We start from the raw sequence: 16,598 nt of genomic DNA on the forward strand, positions 1-16,598 counted from the left end.
TCTTCTCTGTTATTGAGGTTTTCCTCTCTTTCTCGCCGTCGGGCGGAGGTAGGGAGAGGAGAAAGCGGTGAAAGACCTCCGGATGGCAGTCAGCGCTCCGGGGGGCCTTTCTGCCCAGGGAGACCCCGGCAAAGGGCTTCATTGTGGGTAGCAGCAGGCAGCCGCGGAGGGCTGTATGCTGGAAGTATTGTGTAGCTGGATAGACCCGAGTCCCTCTCCAGAACAGGGTCAAAGGTTAGCCCCCCTGTGGGCTGTTCCATACCTGCCCTGCCCTGTCTCCCCCTTCCACTCTCACAGGCCTGCGGAGGCGCAGCCACATACAATGAAAACCAGTCAACACACTACTAAGGAGACTCTTAAGATTGAGAAGTAGCAGAGCGGAGAGACTAATTCAGTGCACTCTCCACTTTTCGATGAATAGCTAATTCAATTAATGGGCCTGTGAGAGGGAATAACGAGCGAGGCAGGTCAGCGGCTCTGCTCTGCGTTTCAACCAGGCCACGTCTCAGCACTTCAGCAGGATAAAAATCTTATCGCAGACTCAAAACAAAAAGCCTTTTGATGACATCTCAGTTATCAGTGTTGTTGATGCGGGATGTGAGTCATGAGATGGTGTCTGTACGTGTGTGTGTGTGTGTGTGTGTATGTGTGTGTGTGTGTGTGTGTGTGAGAGTGTGTGTGAGTTTGTGTGTGTGTGTGTGTGTGTGTGTGTGTGTGAGTGTGTGCATGGCTGTGCATGTGTGGATATGTAAGTGCACTCTTTTAGACAACAGGATGGTGAAAGAGCATGTCAAACATTTGCATCTATGCTGAGCCAGATCCCGCCCCTATCTCCTTATCTTGACACCCCTCTGCATCCAGGGAATGCTCGCTCTCATGCCTCCATGCACCGTCAGCTCTTCAAACACAGACATACAGCTCTGCCTAATGGACCTGCCTTGCTGACTAACTATGGTGTATGAAAAACAGTGTTCCCGAAAATGTGTTCCTCTGTAATGTATCTGTCTCCAAACCACAGATATGATGAAAGTTTATGTTTCTTTATGTTCAATTTTAAAATGTTATGTTGAGACAACGTCATGCTTATGTTCTGGTTAGGTTTCAGCACAAAAAACACTTGATTGGGGATGGGTGAAGATTTGTTCTGTTGCCAAAAGCATGGCGTGAAATTGTTCCGACTTCTCGTTAAAAATACCAGATTTTCATGTTGACGTGTGGTCAAAAATGTCCAATGGGCTGGCGCTTACAAATGTTGAAACGCCATGTCTCACCTGGCTGTCATGCCACAACCATACCCTCCTCTTCTAGGAAAGAAAGTCCACTCATAAACATATAATCTGGACAACGTTGATGATACAACCAACTTATCATGTATCAGAAGTGTACAAATTAAACACACATATGTTTTGCAGCACTACACATTTTATTCAAGCGACTGTTGTGGTGATTCACATTCATGCTATTCATTTTCATTTATTATTTAGTCTGTTGATCAATATATTGAACTCTTGTGTTCTCTCAATAGAAAAAAAACTCTCTCTTCCCTTCAATGAGGCTCATATTATACTTTTACAACTGGTTCCTGCGAGAATCATTTAGCTCTAGCGCCAGTGTGCACTTTATGACAGAGGATTGCCTCTTCTGATTGGTGCTGTCAGTGGTGATGTATGAGTGTGAGGGTGCATCTCTGACCTCAGATTAACAGTACATTAACCCTCTCCCTAGGCGAGGCCAGCGTGCCTCTTAAACCCTGACCCCCTGTCCCCTCACGCCACCACAGGGGGTCCGCAGCCTCCGCTCTACCCTCCACACTCTGCATGATAACCACATTGTGTTCCCTCCGGACTATTGTGTGCAGCGCTAAATAAAGCGCATTCTGCGTTCCCCCCAGTTCTCAGGGAATGTCTAGGGCTGAACAGTAGAGTCCAGTTTGCGTGTCGTCCCAGAGGGGAGCTTGACCACAAGCTGCAGGTAGCTTTCATGATCGCCTGGCCAGACCAGCTCCTGCCCTCAGCGCCCTGCTGATAGAAATTTGTTGTCCCCCTCTGGGTTTCTTTTTTGAGTGTCAAACGTGGGGCCCCTGATGGGAGATTTGTTGATATGATAACTTGATTAGGCTCCAGGATGGATGACATTTTGGCAGAAAGCCAGTCAGAAGCACCCAGAGAGGCACTGACATGTCTCTTTAACCTCTCCTCAGGAGGCAGCAATTAGTAGTTGTGATTGGTGAATTAGCAGTGTTGCTACATGCATTCTCTACTTCTATCACCTCCCTTTAGATGTATGGGCAAGCAACTGAAGACCTGTGCAATCAGCACCTCCTTCAGCCTGCAGCAAACTCACTTAATTGCATTTCACAGCATTATTCCATCCACCAAACACCTCTACAAACACATCTTTCTGGAGATATATTTTGATATTTTGCTGCTGAATAGAAGCTCGCCCATGGTCACTGCCTTTTCTTATTTCTCTCTGACGTCATTCTACGCACCTGCATTTCAGATTAAATAATTCAATTAATGCGGCCAAGGCCTGCATTTCAAAATCTGCTCTTTTTGTCTGAAAGATTTACATCATAAAACTCTGCCTCACAGCTGAAGGTCCTCGAAGGTTTGACGCTTTGTCGAGACGGCAAAACGAAATATACATTCATTTTCAAACAAGGACATTGCCTCAGCAGCAAGATGTCTTTATTGTCTTCTCATGGAAATGTCTCATAACTGCACAATGTCACTTCATTATAAAATACAAAGGCAGAGTCTATTGGGATTTTGCGCACGTGTCAGCTTCAAGTTCTGTTCTTTGATGTCACTGCGAGTGATGAAGGAGCTGAAGAAATGTTTCTTACATTTACATCTGATAGAATTTAACATTTGGAGAAAGTAAAGTTGCCAGATCATAACATGAAAATCTTTTTTGACACAATTTTTATTGGCCATTCTTAGAGATAAATAACAGATATATTGTATCTATGTTTTAGTTTATGCAGAAAAACTTTTAGTTTATTTTGAAAGAGTCAGGATTTGTAGCTTGATTATTACCCAAGATAAACTACTATATGTATGAAACTATGTAGATTGGAATGGGTCCTGGTAGATAATTTCATTTCTAACTATTTCATACATTTTGACAGAAGATGATTTTAAAATCAACAAGCAGCACATGTCACTGAAGTCATTAAGAGGGATCTGAGGGGAAGGAGGATGCAGATAACTTCTTAAATCCTCAACAAAGAGCACAGACAACAAGTCTGCTCAGTTAGTCAGAACTCAAATGTAGTAAATCTGTAATCAGTTAGTAACATTCATCAGTTTTGTTTTCTTCTTCTGATGAATTCTTCAAGAGCTTTCAGTGTTTTGCAGTTCGGAAGAAGCCGCTCGGGCCTGTGGTGCTTGTCGACTCTGCCGACCTCTGACCTGTCATGCACTGTGGGTTTAGCCTGACGTATTCAAGGTGTTACCATCTGTGCCTCACCCCCTGTCCCCTCCACTCCTCTTGTTTCTCTGTGGACAAGTCCTCTGTGTCCAGGCCCACTGGGCTGGAAAAGTTGCTTACAGTGGACTGTTTGTTTGGCTTTGTAAATGTCTCAGGCCTGGAGAAAGGATGAACAGAGGAGTAGCAGGGCTCCTGGAGGACACTTGTGCTGTGTTTTCTCCCCTTTTGGTTAACAGGGCTCCACAGGGCCGTGGTTCTCTGCATCTACGAGTTAACTTGTAACCCAGTGACCTCTGACTCTGTCTGTATCTGAAGAGAACAATAGCTGTTGCAAACCAAACCCTTGCATGTGTGTATTTGTATGCTGCTATTGTGAACTGCCTCAAGCGGCAATACTATACTCTTAAGTTAAAACGTCTTTTCATTACCACAAATAATTATACAGTATATAACGAATTCATGAAATTCTTAAAACACACATTTTGATGCTTTTTGGAATGCATAAGCATATTCAAACAGGAAAGAAAATCGTACTAGTTGTATAGAAAGACAAAGCTGCCTAGCAAAAATGTAAGACCGATGAATGGTGATGTCAATATTGCATTAAGGCATTGTATTAGAAATAAGATAAAAAGTAACCTTGTTTCAACTTCACATCCATGCATTTTTGAGGTAATCTTATGGGTTTTAAATAAGTTTCAGAAACTGAAGTGTGGTTGAATATTGTGAACCCACAGGGGAGCCTGTGATCCTCTGATTGACATTTACACTTAATTTCAAGATGAAGTATGGAAACCATCAAAGTTTAAAGGCAACATCTTGTAGCCAGGAAGTTACAAGAGTTTGCAACACTGCCAGCACATATTCACAGCAATGAGGACGACTCTGTCTGCACAATGTCTGTTAAGCTGGGTTTAGGATGTATTTTGTGAAGGGGGCCGAGGGGTTGCGATCACTGATGGGGAAATAGTCTTTACATTCATCTTGTCAGTTCCATTTCAGTGGTGGAAGAAGTATTCAGATTTGATACTTACTTAAAAGGGCAATAAAGCAGTATAAAAATGGTTCTAGTCGCCAGAACAGTGTTTGAAGTTAAAAGATTGGCTACTTAGAAAGCTCCCGCAAATACAAACAAAGTGAAAACGTATGAAATGTGTCGCCTTCTGAGAACAGTTTGTTTGAGTCATGAAAATCGATCAGTGAAGATTTTTCCTCTTCTGATTAAAACGTCTTCTTCCAAACTACATAGTGCGCTTTTAAAAGAAAAAATAAATTTAGTCCTTTCAAGCAAACATTTGCTTCTCATATGTAAGGCTTTGCCGCCTTTGACATTTATGAGAGTATAATCAATGAAGAGTCTTAGTGTTTGAGATTGTTGATGCAGCCCCTGCCCAGGTCATTCTCCGAGCAGCACAGGGCCCTTCTGAATCCCGAGGTGACTGTACTCTGACACATCGGGCCTCATGTAAGATGATCTTTTCAAAGGTCCCAGAATTAAGAGGAGCCCTGCCAGCAAATGTACAAGTGCAAATCCACCACCGTCACTTGTTTTCCAGCCATTTGCGTGCCTGAAGTGTCCCCAGGCGGCCGCGGCATGCCCTGTGTCAGCCTGCTGACGTGGGACTGACACAGGAGGCAGACTGTTTAATTGAGAAGCATCTTTTGAAAAGGGAATTTCTGTGATCTCTGTGTGGCTTAAACCATTTGTGATGATCAGTGTATCAGCAGCTAAATGGTGTCCCAAAGCCTTAACAGATGGAGCTGTGGTGTACACACACACACACACACACACACTCAGGACGTTCTCTGTGATTGGTGTATCATCCCGCAGTAATGACACCACAAACAAGATGAGCTGGCCCAGACACTCGTATTCATCACACTCTTCATTCCTTCTCCCAAACAGACCTGTTGCCTTATGACATGCGGATAGTGAGTGAATATTTGGTTCCTCTCTGGCATTCATTGAGTCACACAGAGCACTGTGGTACTGTTGATGTGTTTAATAACACAGCGCATGAGGCTTCTTGGGTGGCAAGTACCAGGGACTCCACAAGGTTTCGATCTTGAGGAGACGAGTAAAAAATATCACTATCAATAGTAAGACGCTGCCACCTAGTGGGGAAATGTCTGCACAAGTTTTTACTGCAGAATATGAACCATTACCATTACCATACAGTCCTGCCATTTTAAGGTTATTCTTTAACTTCCCGTGACATGTGGATTAAACTGAAGGAGTGACTGTTGTTAAAAAATATTTGATTCACAGATCTAATAAGACAGCTTTATGAACTCATCTGCTTTCTGCAGATTGTGAGTGGTTTGTTTTGTTTAGTGAAATATTTATTTCTGGGTATTTCTATATTGAAATTAAAAGTATGGACTAATAATCTGTAACTGATGAAAATATCCCATTGACATAAACAATAGTAGTACTACATAAATATTTGCAGCAAAAATGCATATAAAAAGTGTTTTGAAACGGGAAAATCAGATGGGTATTAACCTAAGTAAACTGTAGGTTATTAAAGTTATTGTATATTTACCAAAACTATTGACTGATCTCACAAAGTAAAATTAAACATACTGATTAATGAGTATCATCACCAGGGGGAAAGAAATCCATTATCAGTCGGTACTTTAAAATGCAACTGCTCAAAAAGTATGAACTGACTTTACATGATACAGAGGTGTAAAAGAAAAACACATTTAAAAGCCCAAAAGCATGACAGTCAGCAGTCAGGTATGTATGTATGTTGTGATAAAGAGTAGATAACTTGAAATAAAAATTGGGATAAAGAGAAAAGGGATTTTTATTTTTTTTTTACCACACAGCCACATAGTCGACCTGTACAAGAATTTCTTTTTTAATTCTATAGTAAAGAGATGTTGCTGCTGATATATACTGATTTGTTTTGCTGCACACAGAAATGTAAAGGTTAATACAAGATTAGATAATAGTCTAGGGTAAGGCTCCATGCAGTGTCAAAATGTTATCGCAAAGTTTCCAGGAATATACAGTCCAGGATTCTACTGGATTCTACTACTACTACTGAAGTGCCATCTTGTGGAATAACTCAATCATTGCATGCATGTGGAAGCATGTACATACTTTACCATATGAGAGATGTGCAGTGCAGATTCTACAAAGCAGGAAATATTATCATTAATCTAAATCTTTCTATCTCATATTTCCTCATGTTGCAAGCTGACAATGACTGCATTCCCCCAAAACATTTGACACTTCATCAGAGCAAGAACTTTGTTGCTATTTCATATGTGCTGTGTTGACTGTCATGCCACACTTACAATAAATACCATTTTATAAACATTACAATACAACATGAATCTGTGCTAGTATCAAATATGCCAGATAAATTGTATAACGGCTGTTTTGGTATTGTCCCCACATGTGACCGCCACTCCTTCATGTCTCAGCCTTTGTCAAGAGACAAAACCTGGCTGAAATGTCACACCCATTGTTCCTGGTCTGCTTCCATGGGTATTGTTTAAAACTAGGGCATGATAACTTTTCTCCCAGAAACACGTCCTCCACTTCTGCATTTTCCTTTCTGCTCAATATGACAAAGAGAACAGCTTGTTTTGGGGCTCAGCGGTTTCAAAGTTGGAACCGAGTTGGTTTTGATCATTTGTTTTTCTTCCTGCTTCTTGGAACCATATCTGTCGGTAAGAAATTGACACTTTTACACAAACATTTATTTTGTAAAACATCTGCTATTAATACAAGTATGAACTCTTGCTTGTTTGATAGTGTTGTATGCCGCACAGACTCCTATAAGAATATCTAGCATGTAAATCTTTTTTTACATTGTTTTTCACAATGTTTGATGATAATGTAATTAATAGTTCCTATGAGTGTCAACAATGACCAGAAAGTGTCAACAAACAGACATTTGTTATACATATGTATATTCCTGGTCAAGACAAGTTGTGCTTTTTCAGAGAGAACACAACAACAATTATCACACAATCATCTCATGTGTAGGAAAACGCTGAAAAAGTTGTTCTTAGAATTGAAAATCTAACATTTTCATGGAAACATGGAGGTTAGGGAAAATGGGAAGATAAAAAAGTAAATCATTTATCTTGTGGCCTTTAAAGGTGCACTATGTAGTTTGGAGTAAAACATTTTAATCAGAAGAGAAAGAGCTTAGTTGACTTGTTTATGCCTTAACAAACTAAATAAACAAACTGTCTTTGTGTTAATGTCTGAACCAACTGAATATGCAAACCGACCTTAAAGGACAGCATGGCTTCATACTGTTTTTCTAGCTTCAAAAGGTGTTCTGGTGACCTTATTTTCCTCTGAGAACAGCTTGTTTATTCATTCGTGGAAAAAAAAATAATTTCACTGTGTGCACTATTTCTTCATTAGTATTGTAAATATTAAAATTCTGAGTTGGAATTTCTTCTCCAAAACTTCATAGTGTCCCTTTAATATCCTGCTATGCAATACACATCTCATGATATCCAAAAGTGTACATATATTATGGACAGGCTTTGTTTTTGGTTATTTTCACCTTAAAAAAAATTCTAATCAAGTACGTTCTCATACTTCTTATGTTGTTTTTTTCCTTATCTAAGTTTAATATTTTAAGTCTCCCAGGCATCTTCAGACATGACATTGCCAGTTTTCAAATAACAATGAAAATCCGTAAAATCATAGGATTAGAGATACTGTTCCACTGTGGTATTAAGTTGCTCTGAACTTTCCCAAAACAAAATGTCTCAGGTGCCTTAGGAGGGTCTGACCCATGGAGAGGAGCCGCCTCCGGGTCACTGGAGGATCAGCCACTCCTGCAGCTTTCCTCCACCACAGGTTATCAGTGTGTTTCTGTGCACTTCTCTATGAGCGCTGACATTGTACCTTTTTAACTAAATTAAAACTTAAAGATTATAACTGAATGTCTCTCTTTTATGTTTCCAGTCTTACCGATGCGTCTGCAGAGTCCGCATAACACCAACACGACAGAAAACACTGTCAGAAAAAGAAGGTCTTCCTCCACTGACACTGATGTTTTGCCTCCAACGTTCCTGACTGCTGCTGATCTTCCTTTTCTCAGAGATCTGGTATCAGACAAGAAGTTCACAGGTTGTGCAATTTTTATCACACTTCCTCTCTCGACTTAAAAAGATGTAATCTGTCAACAGCTGCTAAGAAGACCAATTGCTATTAATGCTTTGTTGTTGCTTTCACTTTTCTTGTGTGTCATTTCACTACAGAGCAAAATCAGCCCTTAGACATGTATATTAGTATTTCTGTATGTTTCAGTTAACACTCAAAGATCTAGACAGCTGACGACACTTAAAATAGCTATTGTTCTTAATTGTTTAATAAGTTTTGAACAGCCAATCCTATCCCAATGCTTCAAAAACACATGCAAAACAGAATGCCCCAGCTTTTCAGTGGTATCACATGACTTGTTTGAGCATTCAGTTCAGAGCAACCATAGTAAATGTGATCATGCCATCACAGAGTGCAGCATCGATTCGTCATGGAAACCCACATAGTTTCTTCCTCTGGGCAGGCAATGGTTGTAGCCAGGGTCCTTTCTGAACTACCCTCTGAACCTTTATGGACACATGGTCAGTAAAAACAATGAAGGATTATACCTTTTATTTTATTTGATTTTGTTAACAGGAAGATATCATAGTCATTGGCTGGAACCTGCTTAGGAATGGTCAGATGTTGCCAAATGTATACACAGCAGTCTAAGTTCATGTTTTGAAATAAAATCCTGATCCCTTTTAAAAAAAATGGTCTGGTCTTGCATAGCACTTTTCCAGTCTACTGACAGTTCAAAGCGCTTTACAGTACACATTCACCCATTCACACCCATATTCATACACTGATGACGAAGGCTCCCATGCCAACTGCTCGTCAGGAGCAATTTAAGGTTCAGTATCTTGCTAGAGGGAGCCGGGTTTCGAACCAGTGACCTTCCAATCACTAGACGACCCGCTCTACACACTGAGCCACATCCATCCATTCTCAGACTAAGCAAATATAAACTGAGACTTTCAATGTGCCAGACTGAAACTTAAGCTTCCTCAATCAGATGATATATGGCACCTGTTGCTGCCCGCTAGAATAGGGAAGGGAAATCAAGATAAATGCAGGAGACACGCTCCCCGAAAAACTATTCTGTCTTCGAGTGTTAATTTAAAACTTTCGGTCAATTGAGAAAAGCTGTGGCGGAGTCGTATCAGCTGAAATTGTGATTCTAAGTATATCCTACGCCAAACCTGACGGCTGCACTATTTTAGTGAACATTTCAGTGGACTCTGGTATAGTTCACAACCTACCTGATGTTTAAAGATACACTTATCTCCACCCACCTGGTACTACCTATCCCTTTGCTGATAAGAGTTTTTTTTTTTTTTTTTTTTTTTTTTATGAATATAAAATAAAAGATATGTGTTCCTGGAGGATGATACCGGTACATGTACTGTTTTTGACTATCTTTAAAGAGCAACAACACACTTAATCAAAAGCACCCTCCACTCTTCAGGCCGAACACCTGCACTTCTGTGTCACTTGGCGTGGCAGGGACAGATGTGCACTCACACAGTTTTCAGCCACAAGGTGGCAGCAAAAGAAAGACTTTAAGCTACTTTTTAAATGTGACTCTTTTAAGCCAAAGCAACAGAAGTTTTCACCTTTTCCTTCAGGTTATATTAACTGTGCGGGTGTTAAAGCCTGAACAGCCTTTAGTTTGTCTCACATTACCAGACCCATCTACACACTGTGTTTGCACTGTGGCAACACAGCAGGAAAGTGAAAAAAAGAATTACAGGGTTTAGTGATTTTTTTTTTAACTAATGAGGAAGAGGGTAATGTTGTTGAACGGGTACAGAAACTGTGGCTTTGAGGGCGAGAGGAGGTAGATAGAGTGTGTAGACAGCTGTTGGGAGGTTTTCCACAGCCGCCCACATCCCTACAGTCAGTCCATTGTGGGACACGAAAATATGAAACTAGTTGTTTTTTTGTTTGTACTTTAATGATTTATTCTTAAAAGAAAGGACATTGTGTGCTATGTGAATGAACTGTGGCTTGTCTTGACTCCATAAGGGGGAAATGCTGGAATATACAGGCTTGATTTTATTTACAAAATGTTATAAAAGAACAAGATGAGAGATTAAAAAAAAAAAAATGAAAAGAAACAGCTGTTTTTAATAATAACTTGAATAATAAACATCCTTCAGCATACCAGAGATAACTAGAATGGTACGCAGTAGAGCGCATACCTCTGCCAAGGCCCAACAGTCCTCTTTAATTCAATCAAACCTATATGACACATTTCAAACCACCCATTAACCTCATTATTCCAGGCATTATTTGCTGAGAAATTAATCAAAATGTTGTAAAATGCCCAATCTTGCAATGTTTAAAGCTGCTGTAAGTGTTTGGCAATTCTCTGCCTTAGTTTGTTCACACAGAACAAAGAAGTGCCGGCGTGAAGCCGCACCAGTGTGTCATTTGCTTTTTTCTTTTCTTAAAATGTTTTTCATGACTTTGCCTGTATGAGCCATCACCGGGGAGCACTTGGTAGGTTGATCCTGCTCTGTGCGTGTTCACGAGCAGACAGGGCCGCCTCTTTATGGAGATCTCTGTCCTGATTGGAGAAAGTGGGCAGGGGTACCATAACATTCATTTTCTCCTTCACTGTGTGAGTGGAGGGAGGAGACACATGTATATAACAGTGATTACTGTTGAAAATTGAGCTATTTAACACTTACTTTAATTGAAATATATATATTGCTTCCAGCTGCTTCAATGTGTACTTTCAGACACATTTAAACGTATTAAATATTATCAAACTATAATTTCGGAGGTCCTCCTAGTGGTCACTGCTCCCCTGTTGAAGACCCGGGCTTTATATTATCACTGTGATGTGACAGCCATGTGATTCAAACTAACACTTTGCTTTTTTTCAGTTCGTTTAGGTCTTCACGTCTCTCTCACCGGTTGGAGTGAGCATCTTGACCCTCAGCTTCTCCTGTCCAAGTACAAAGAGGTCAGAAGGTTAACACACCTAGATAACTTTAAAGACATATAGATGTGTATCGCGTACTTCAAATTCACAATTACCAGGCAGATTTCACCTTCAATGTTATGACTTGAGTGAGAGCTCCCACAGTTTCCCCCTGTGCAGATATCATGATCAGAGGGATCATAGATGCAACGGATGACACGATCCTAAAGAAAAAAAATAACTAAATGTGTCTGCAATAAAGCAAAAGCTGCTCTAGGCCCTACTTTCTGGTCTTGTGTTAAAATTGTCCCTTTTTTGGCAGGATTTCTTTTGTTGGTATCGCAAAACTTATGATCAAAATGATATGATCGAACCTAATGCATGGTGGTTTTTCCAAAGCCTTTCTTTCACTGTCACATAGTGTGCGGCAGACTCTTATGTTCAGTATGTTTGTAGCAAAGAGAATAATTCTAAAGGAATGGAAGGCTACCACTACTCATTGTTTTTCATCTCAGGGACACATCTTGAAAGGCTCCATAGCAACACAGGTGGGTTTTTGTGAAATATTTGAAAGTATGTGGGGGTCAATTATTAGACATTTGAATTCTCCTGAATCTTAGTGGAGGTCCCTGCTATGTTATGTCTGTGTGGGATGTTCTTTGACATGTGTTTTTTAGGCTGAAACTGTATATATGTCTCCGTCTGGCCTGACTTTCTGTGGTCATCATCTTTTTATTGCTGTCGTTGCTGTGCTTTTGAATGTGGGAAATGTGTGCGTATGGTAGTTGATTTGAAAATGAGGGATTACAGATGTGATCAACTGCAATATTAAAGTCATCACCGGTGAAGTGTTAGCTCTGTCAGTCAGTTGGATATGATGATGCAAGTGCATTCTGTTTGAAGAAACGCCAAACAACAAACACACCCACCTCCTCCACTAATCAATGATCAGCCAGTCTAAAGGTTGAAGGCAGAGGTTTTGGCTTTGGTCAGACTTTATGGTTTATCATTTATTCATCGACAAACATTGAGTCCAGCCCACACGGACTCTGCAAGCTGAAGTTATTTCATCTGTATTTCAGCTCACAAACTCTGCGGCATTTCAGACTGACAGCACCTTTTAATTAAAGAACAGGCATGTGTGGATTAAAGGATTAGAGTCTGGAGAGCTCAACAGCCTGATGGAGTGGTGGTGGTGGGGAGGGGGGTTTGAGGGTGAAAGGCATTTTTGGGTCTTAGAAAGAAGTCGAGTGTAGCTTCAGCTGATTTAAGAACTATGCCGAAAAAGCAGGTTTGTCAAGTGAGGCACTCTTGTTGAAGCTGGTGCTCACAACTGTCCTTTCTTTGTTTCTTTGAGCAGCCAGGCATCTACAACACTGGAGAGAAGGCAGGAGTCTTTACAATGAGAGTGCTGGGAGTGACCAGAGTGACCTCCTCACCCTGATTTCATCATCCAGCCCTGGATCTGCAGAAATTCATGACAAATTAATAATTTCACTCTCTGCTCTTTCTTCTTGAAGCCCATGGTGTCGTTGTTGTGGGTGTGATGTTGTTAGCCATCACTGTTTTGTGTTACTGATCAATTAAAGATTAACGTTATTATCTTGAAACGAGCCTGTGATATGTGTGGTAGTTGACAGTTGGTCCCGCCCACTAAACTGACCGGCCAATAGAAATAGACGCTGAGTCTTTATCCCCACCCTCTATGCTGGGGATCACGTTGACCGTGACGAAGTTTCTCTGCACTTCACCGGTCGCGAAGGTGGCGGCACAGTGTATGGTTTAACGGTTCGTTGGAAATAGCCGCCGAAATTGCGCAAGGATGGCAGAGTCGGCCTCCGAGGACGACACGCTGCCCGAGGAGGAGAGGGAGTTTAAGAAGATTCTAGCTCTGATCGGAGGTAGAGAGAGGATATTTCTGGTGAGTGATCCGTGTCAAAGTAAAGAGGTGGACGGGGAGGACGCTACCGCTGGGATACTGCAGGAGTTCATCAGTGAAATGTTTCCCGACTGCCTGCCGAGGAACGGACTGCTCCTGTCACCTCCGTCAACTGTAAGTGCAGACCACAAGACAGAGACTGTGAAAAGCGATGACATACCTCTCACAGCGAGGCCCGGGGATTTGGGTTTGGGAGCCTGTCCATTGGAGGGCGAGGACAAGCGGCCAACGCGCAACGGCACCGTTCAGAAGACAGCCACGAGGAGGGCGAACATCTATAGCCTGAAGCGAACCATAGACTCTCCTCTCATCATATTCATCTTCAGACAGACATTTATCAGCAATAATTCCAACCAACGGTGCTTAAAAGAGATCCTAAAGGACGTAAAGGCACGCACGAAACGTGCGAGAATCGCCCAGCCAGCTTTGATTGGATTAATACGCGCAAAACAAGAGTGCGCCGAGACGCGTCAGTGTGCGCAAATCCTGGAGCATCTGATGCGCTCAGTGTTCCACAGACACTCACCAGAGACGATGTGGGTCGGCTGTTTCATCCCGAAGACGGAGGCCCAAATGCTCACCATCAAGAGAAACGCCCGCAAAGTTATAAACTCATCTCAAACCGCAGGTGTAATAACGTCCATTTGTCCAGAGTAGTTCCACTATCTTAATTCAGGGAAAATATTAAATGCTTCTTGTAATTAGTGTAATGTCATGACGGTGATTTCATGTTTGCTCTCAAACACACGGTCACAATGCTTGTCAACATGAAGTTTGAACCCTGGTTTGTGTAACCAGGGCACCATCCAGATGGGTTGATTCATAAAATGTTAGATTTCCAACATAAAGTAGACCGTTTCAAAAGCACTTAAAGAGACACACCTACAACTCACCATTAATATATTACTGGTCGGGAAATAGTGGTAGAATAAGTTGAAAACCATTGAATCCATACACATAACTAAATTAATATATTAGGTATTGTAAGGATAATACACTATCATAAGTTCACTAATGACCACAAACGGTAAGAGCGATTTGTGTCAGTGCACTCCACTATATAGGTCAATCAATGACATTCACAAGACCATACATTTTTCTTCCCAGGCATGGCTCCAAAGGCCCAGGAACAAAAGGAGCATTCATGAAACAATCAGTCCCTTAGATAAGCTGCCAAATTGTTAAACGCTTATTATTGCCTTTCAGATAATACCCGGGATAGAGGGAACCCGCTTTTCTGGCCATTCCAATGTTTGTTCTGGCCTCAAAGAAGAGGACTCCGAGGCCAGGCTAATAACTCTCCAACCAACAGGAAACAAGGTACAAAAAAAGAATCTTGTCCCAAAGTTCAGTTTGATTGAGCTATACAGGCGTTTCCCTTCCTGCACAGGATATTTTTCTGTCCCTCCTTGTTTTCTTTTCTTATACATTACATACTTGGTCCTGCTCAGGGTTATTGGGGACACTTCGTGGACAAAAGGCTCGAATACAGATAACCCATTTACCACAGGACTAACAGACAGACAAAGACATCCACAATTTCACTCTGCATCGGCTTCTGTATGAATAAAACTGTACTTGAAAAGCAGACGACAGCAATTTAGCCTCAATATATCAGATTGCCAGAAAATATGTAGCATTTTCATAAAAAGAGTGACTTACTTTTTTAAGAAATATAATAAATATTTTGCGCTTATTATCACTGTCTGTACATCTTCAAAAAATGATGTATAATAAATAAAAAACTGGACAGTTGAGGAAGTTTGAATGCAACACAAAGTAAATTGAAAAACTAAAAAACGAAATAATATCAAGCTGATCCTACACACAAGCTTGTGTGTATTTATTAACCTAGTTTCAACACTTTTCACATGTATAAGTAGCAGAGAAATACTTCAGTGGATGTGGTGTCATCACATTAATTTCATTAAATTCAATTGCACATTAGGGTAAAATTGTTTTTAAATGTGTAATTTTTTGTTTTCAGGTGACATTGAAAGTATAGAGGAAAGCATCCCTCTGAAAACCAATTCCCTGACTGTTGGACCCCCTGTGGATGGAGAGTCAGCTGGAAGAGACAGCTGATCACATGACCTGCGACGGGAGGCTTATCACTATGGACAATCCTGTTTTTTAATGTTAAGCTGGTGCTACCATGCTACAGAGCCTTACTACATGTTACTGTTCACTACTCTTCATGTTATCAATATTCCTACGGTTGATCCACAATGATTCATGTCATGGAGCACTATGTTACTGAATTGTCATATCTGTTGGTCTCTTGCTCATTTACAAACAGTCTTTGATGTACAATTGTTAATCAGAAATGGTTTCACTGTATATGTTAGTGGGGTAATTGCGGTCAGTTAGTCAACCGAACTGTATTGCATCCTTGAACACCTGTTCGTCTTTATTTTGTCTTTTCTTTTTCTCTTTTCACACGGGCCTAGACAGAGAGTTGGCTATTGCTTTTAGTCCATTAAGAAACTGCATTATGCCTAGGCTTAAAAACTTACAGCAAAAATACTCTTTCAACATAATGTAAAGCCAGGTACAGCGTTGGATTACCACCTGGCCCCAGACCTCCTGTGGCCTTAAATGTCCCATGCTTATTGTGTGTCATCCGGTCTTTTGCTAATTTTATTCACAATTTATTTGAATATACATCACCAAATCTTAACATCAGCCGACACAATATGGGCCTTAGGTGGGGTCCTGCTTCATTATAGGGGACCAGCAGCTGTTTTTTCCTCCTTAGGCCCTACATCTGGATAATCCTGCCATGCTTTATCGATGTCAATTTCTAAATTTTTCGACTTTAATTTATTAGAATTATGTGCCTTATATAATTTCTATTGATAATAGTATCATCTCTAATAAAAAATAGATGAAACTACCTTTCACTTTGTATGTATTTATGTAGGTTACCGGTCTGTACATTAATATAAATATGTAAATAAATATATTTGAGTTTGCATGAATGTGCGTACTTCCAACAGACTAAAAATAGGATATTGGGATTCGGTTGTCAAATTCATTAATCAACACTTAAATGTCATATACGTATTTATATTGCTGGCCTAACAGCCACATTGTACCTTCGATTTCAATGTGCCTCCCTTGCTTTCGCAACCTGCCCATGGACGGAAATGCGAAAGAACTGATTCACGATAGACCACCTTCACAAAAGCCGGTTCATAAATCGGATACGTTCAATTACTGTCTTC

At 40.8% G+C, this 16,598-nt stretch overlaps 2 protein-coding genes across 5 annotated transcripts; both read left to right on the forward strand.

The window, feature by feature from the left end:
- Window positions 1-6,893: 6,893 nt before the first annotated feature.
- Window positions 6,894-13,042, forward strand: LOC115590759 (uncharacterized). Of its 3 annotated transcripts, XM_030432138.1 has the most exons (6): window positions 6,894-7,122; window positions 8,189-8,275; window positions 8,384-8,548; window positions 11,395-11,474; window positions 11,948-11,980; window positions 12,793-13,042. In XM_030432138.1, exons 1-6 carry the CDS (start codon window positions 6,903-6,905, stop codon window positions 12,874-12,876), a joined length of 669 nt encoding a protein of 222 aa, XP_030287998.1. In that variant the 5' UTR covers window positions 6,894-6,902; the 3' UTR covers window positions 12,877-13,042. The 3 variants fall into 3 exon arrangements, with proteins under 3 accessions (XP_030287998.1, XP_030287999.1, XP_030288000.1); XM_030432139.1 differs by lacking the exon at window positions 11,948-11,980; XM_030432140.1 differs by lacking the exon at window positions 11,948-11,980 and having other exon boundaries at window positions 11,404-11,474.
- An 84-nt stretch (window positions 13,043-13,126) lies between these two features.
- LOC115590758 (uncharacterized protein C2orf72 homolog) lies at window positions 13,127-16,268 on the forward strand. Of its 2 annotated transcripts, none has more exons than XM_030432137.1 (3): window positions 13,127-13,995; window positions 14,578-14,691; window positions 15,359-16,268. In XM_030432137.1, exons 1-3 carry the CDS (start codon window positions 13,255-13,257, stop codon window positions 15,374-15,376), a joined length of 873 nt encoding a protein of 290 aa, XP_030287997.1. In that variant the 5' UTR covers window positions 13,127-13,254; the 3' UTR covers window positions 15,377-16,268. The 2 variants fall into 2 exon arrangements, with proteins under 2 accessions (XP_030287997.1, XP_030287996.1); XM_030432136.1 differs by having other exon boundaries at window positions 13,133-13,999.
- The last annotated feature ends 330 nt before the right edge of the window (window positions 16,269-16,598 follow it).

The sequence above is a fragment of the Sparus aurata genome, chromosome 11 (assembly GCF_900880675.1).
Source record: "Sparus aurata chromosome 11, fSpaAur1.1, whole genome shotgun sequence".
Classification (NCBI taxonomy): Eukaryota; Metazoa; Chordata; class Actinopteri; order Spariformes; family Sparidae; genus Sparus; species Sparus aurata.

Coding starts and splice junctions, on each gene's coding strand:
- LOC115590759 (XM_030432138.1), top strand. CDS start 6,903: ATGTCACACCCATTGTTCCTGGTCTGCTTCCATGGGTATTGTTTAAAA. Junction 8,549..11,394: donor ATCAGACAAGAAGTTCACAG/GTTGTGCAATTT, acceptor GCTTTTTTTCAG/TTCGTTTAGGTCTTCACGTC. Junction 11,981..12,792: donor AAGGCTCCATAGCAACACAG/GTGGGTTTTTGT, acceptor TTCTTTGAGCAG/CCAGGCATCTACAACACTGG.
- LOC115590758 (XM_030432136.1), top strand. CDS start 13,255: ATGGCAGAGTCGGCCTCCGAGGACGACACGCTGCCCGAGGAGGAGAGG. Junction 14,000..14,577: donor AAACTCATCTCAAACCGCAG/GTGTAATAACGT, acceptor ATTGCCTTTCAG/ATAATACCCGGGATAGAGGG. Junction 14,692..15,358: donor TCCAACCAACAGGAAACAAG/GTACAAAAAAAG, acceptor TTTTGTTTTCAG/GTGACATTGAAAGTATAGAG.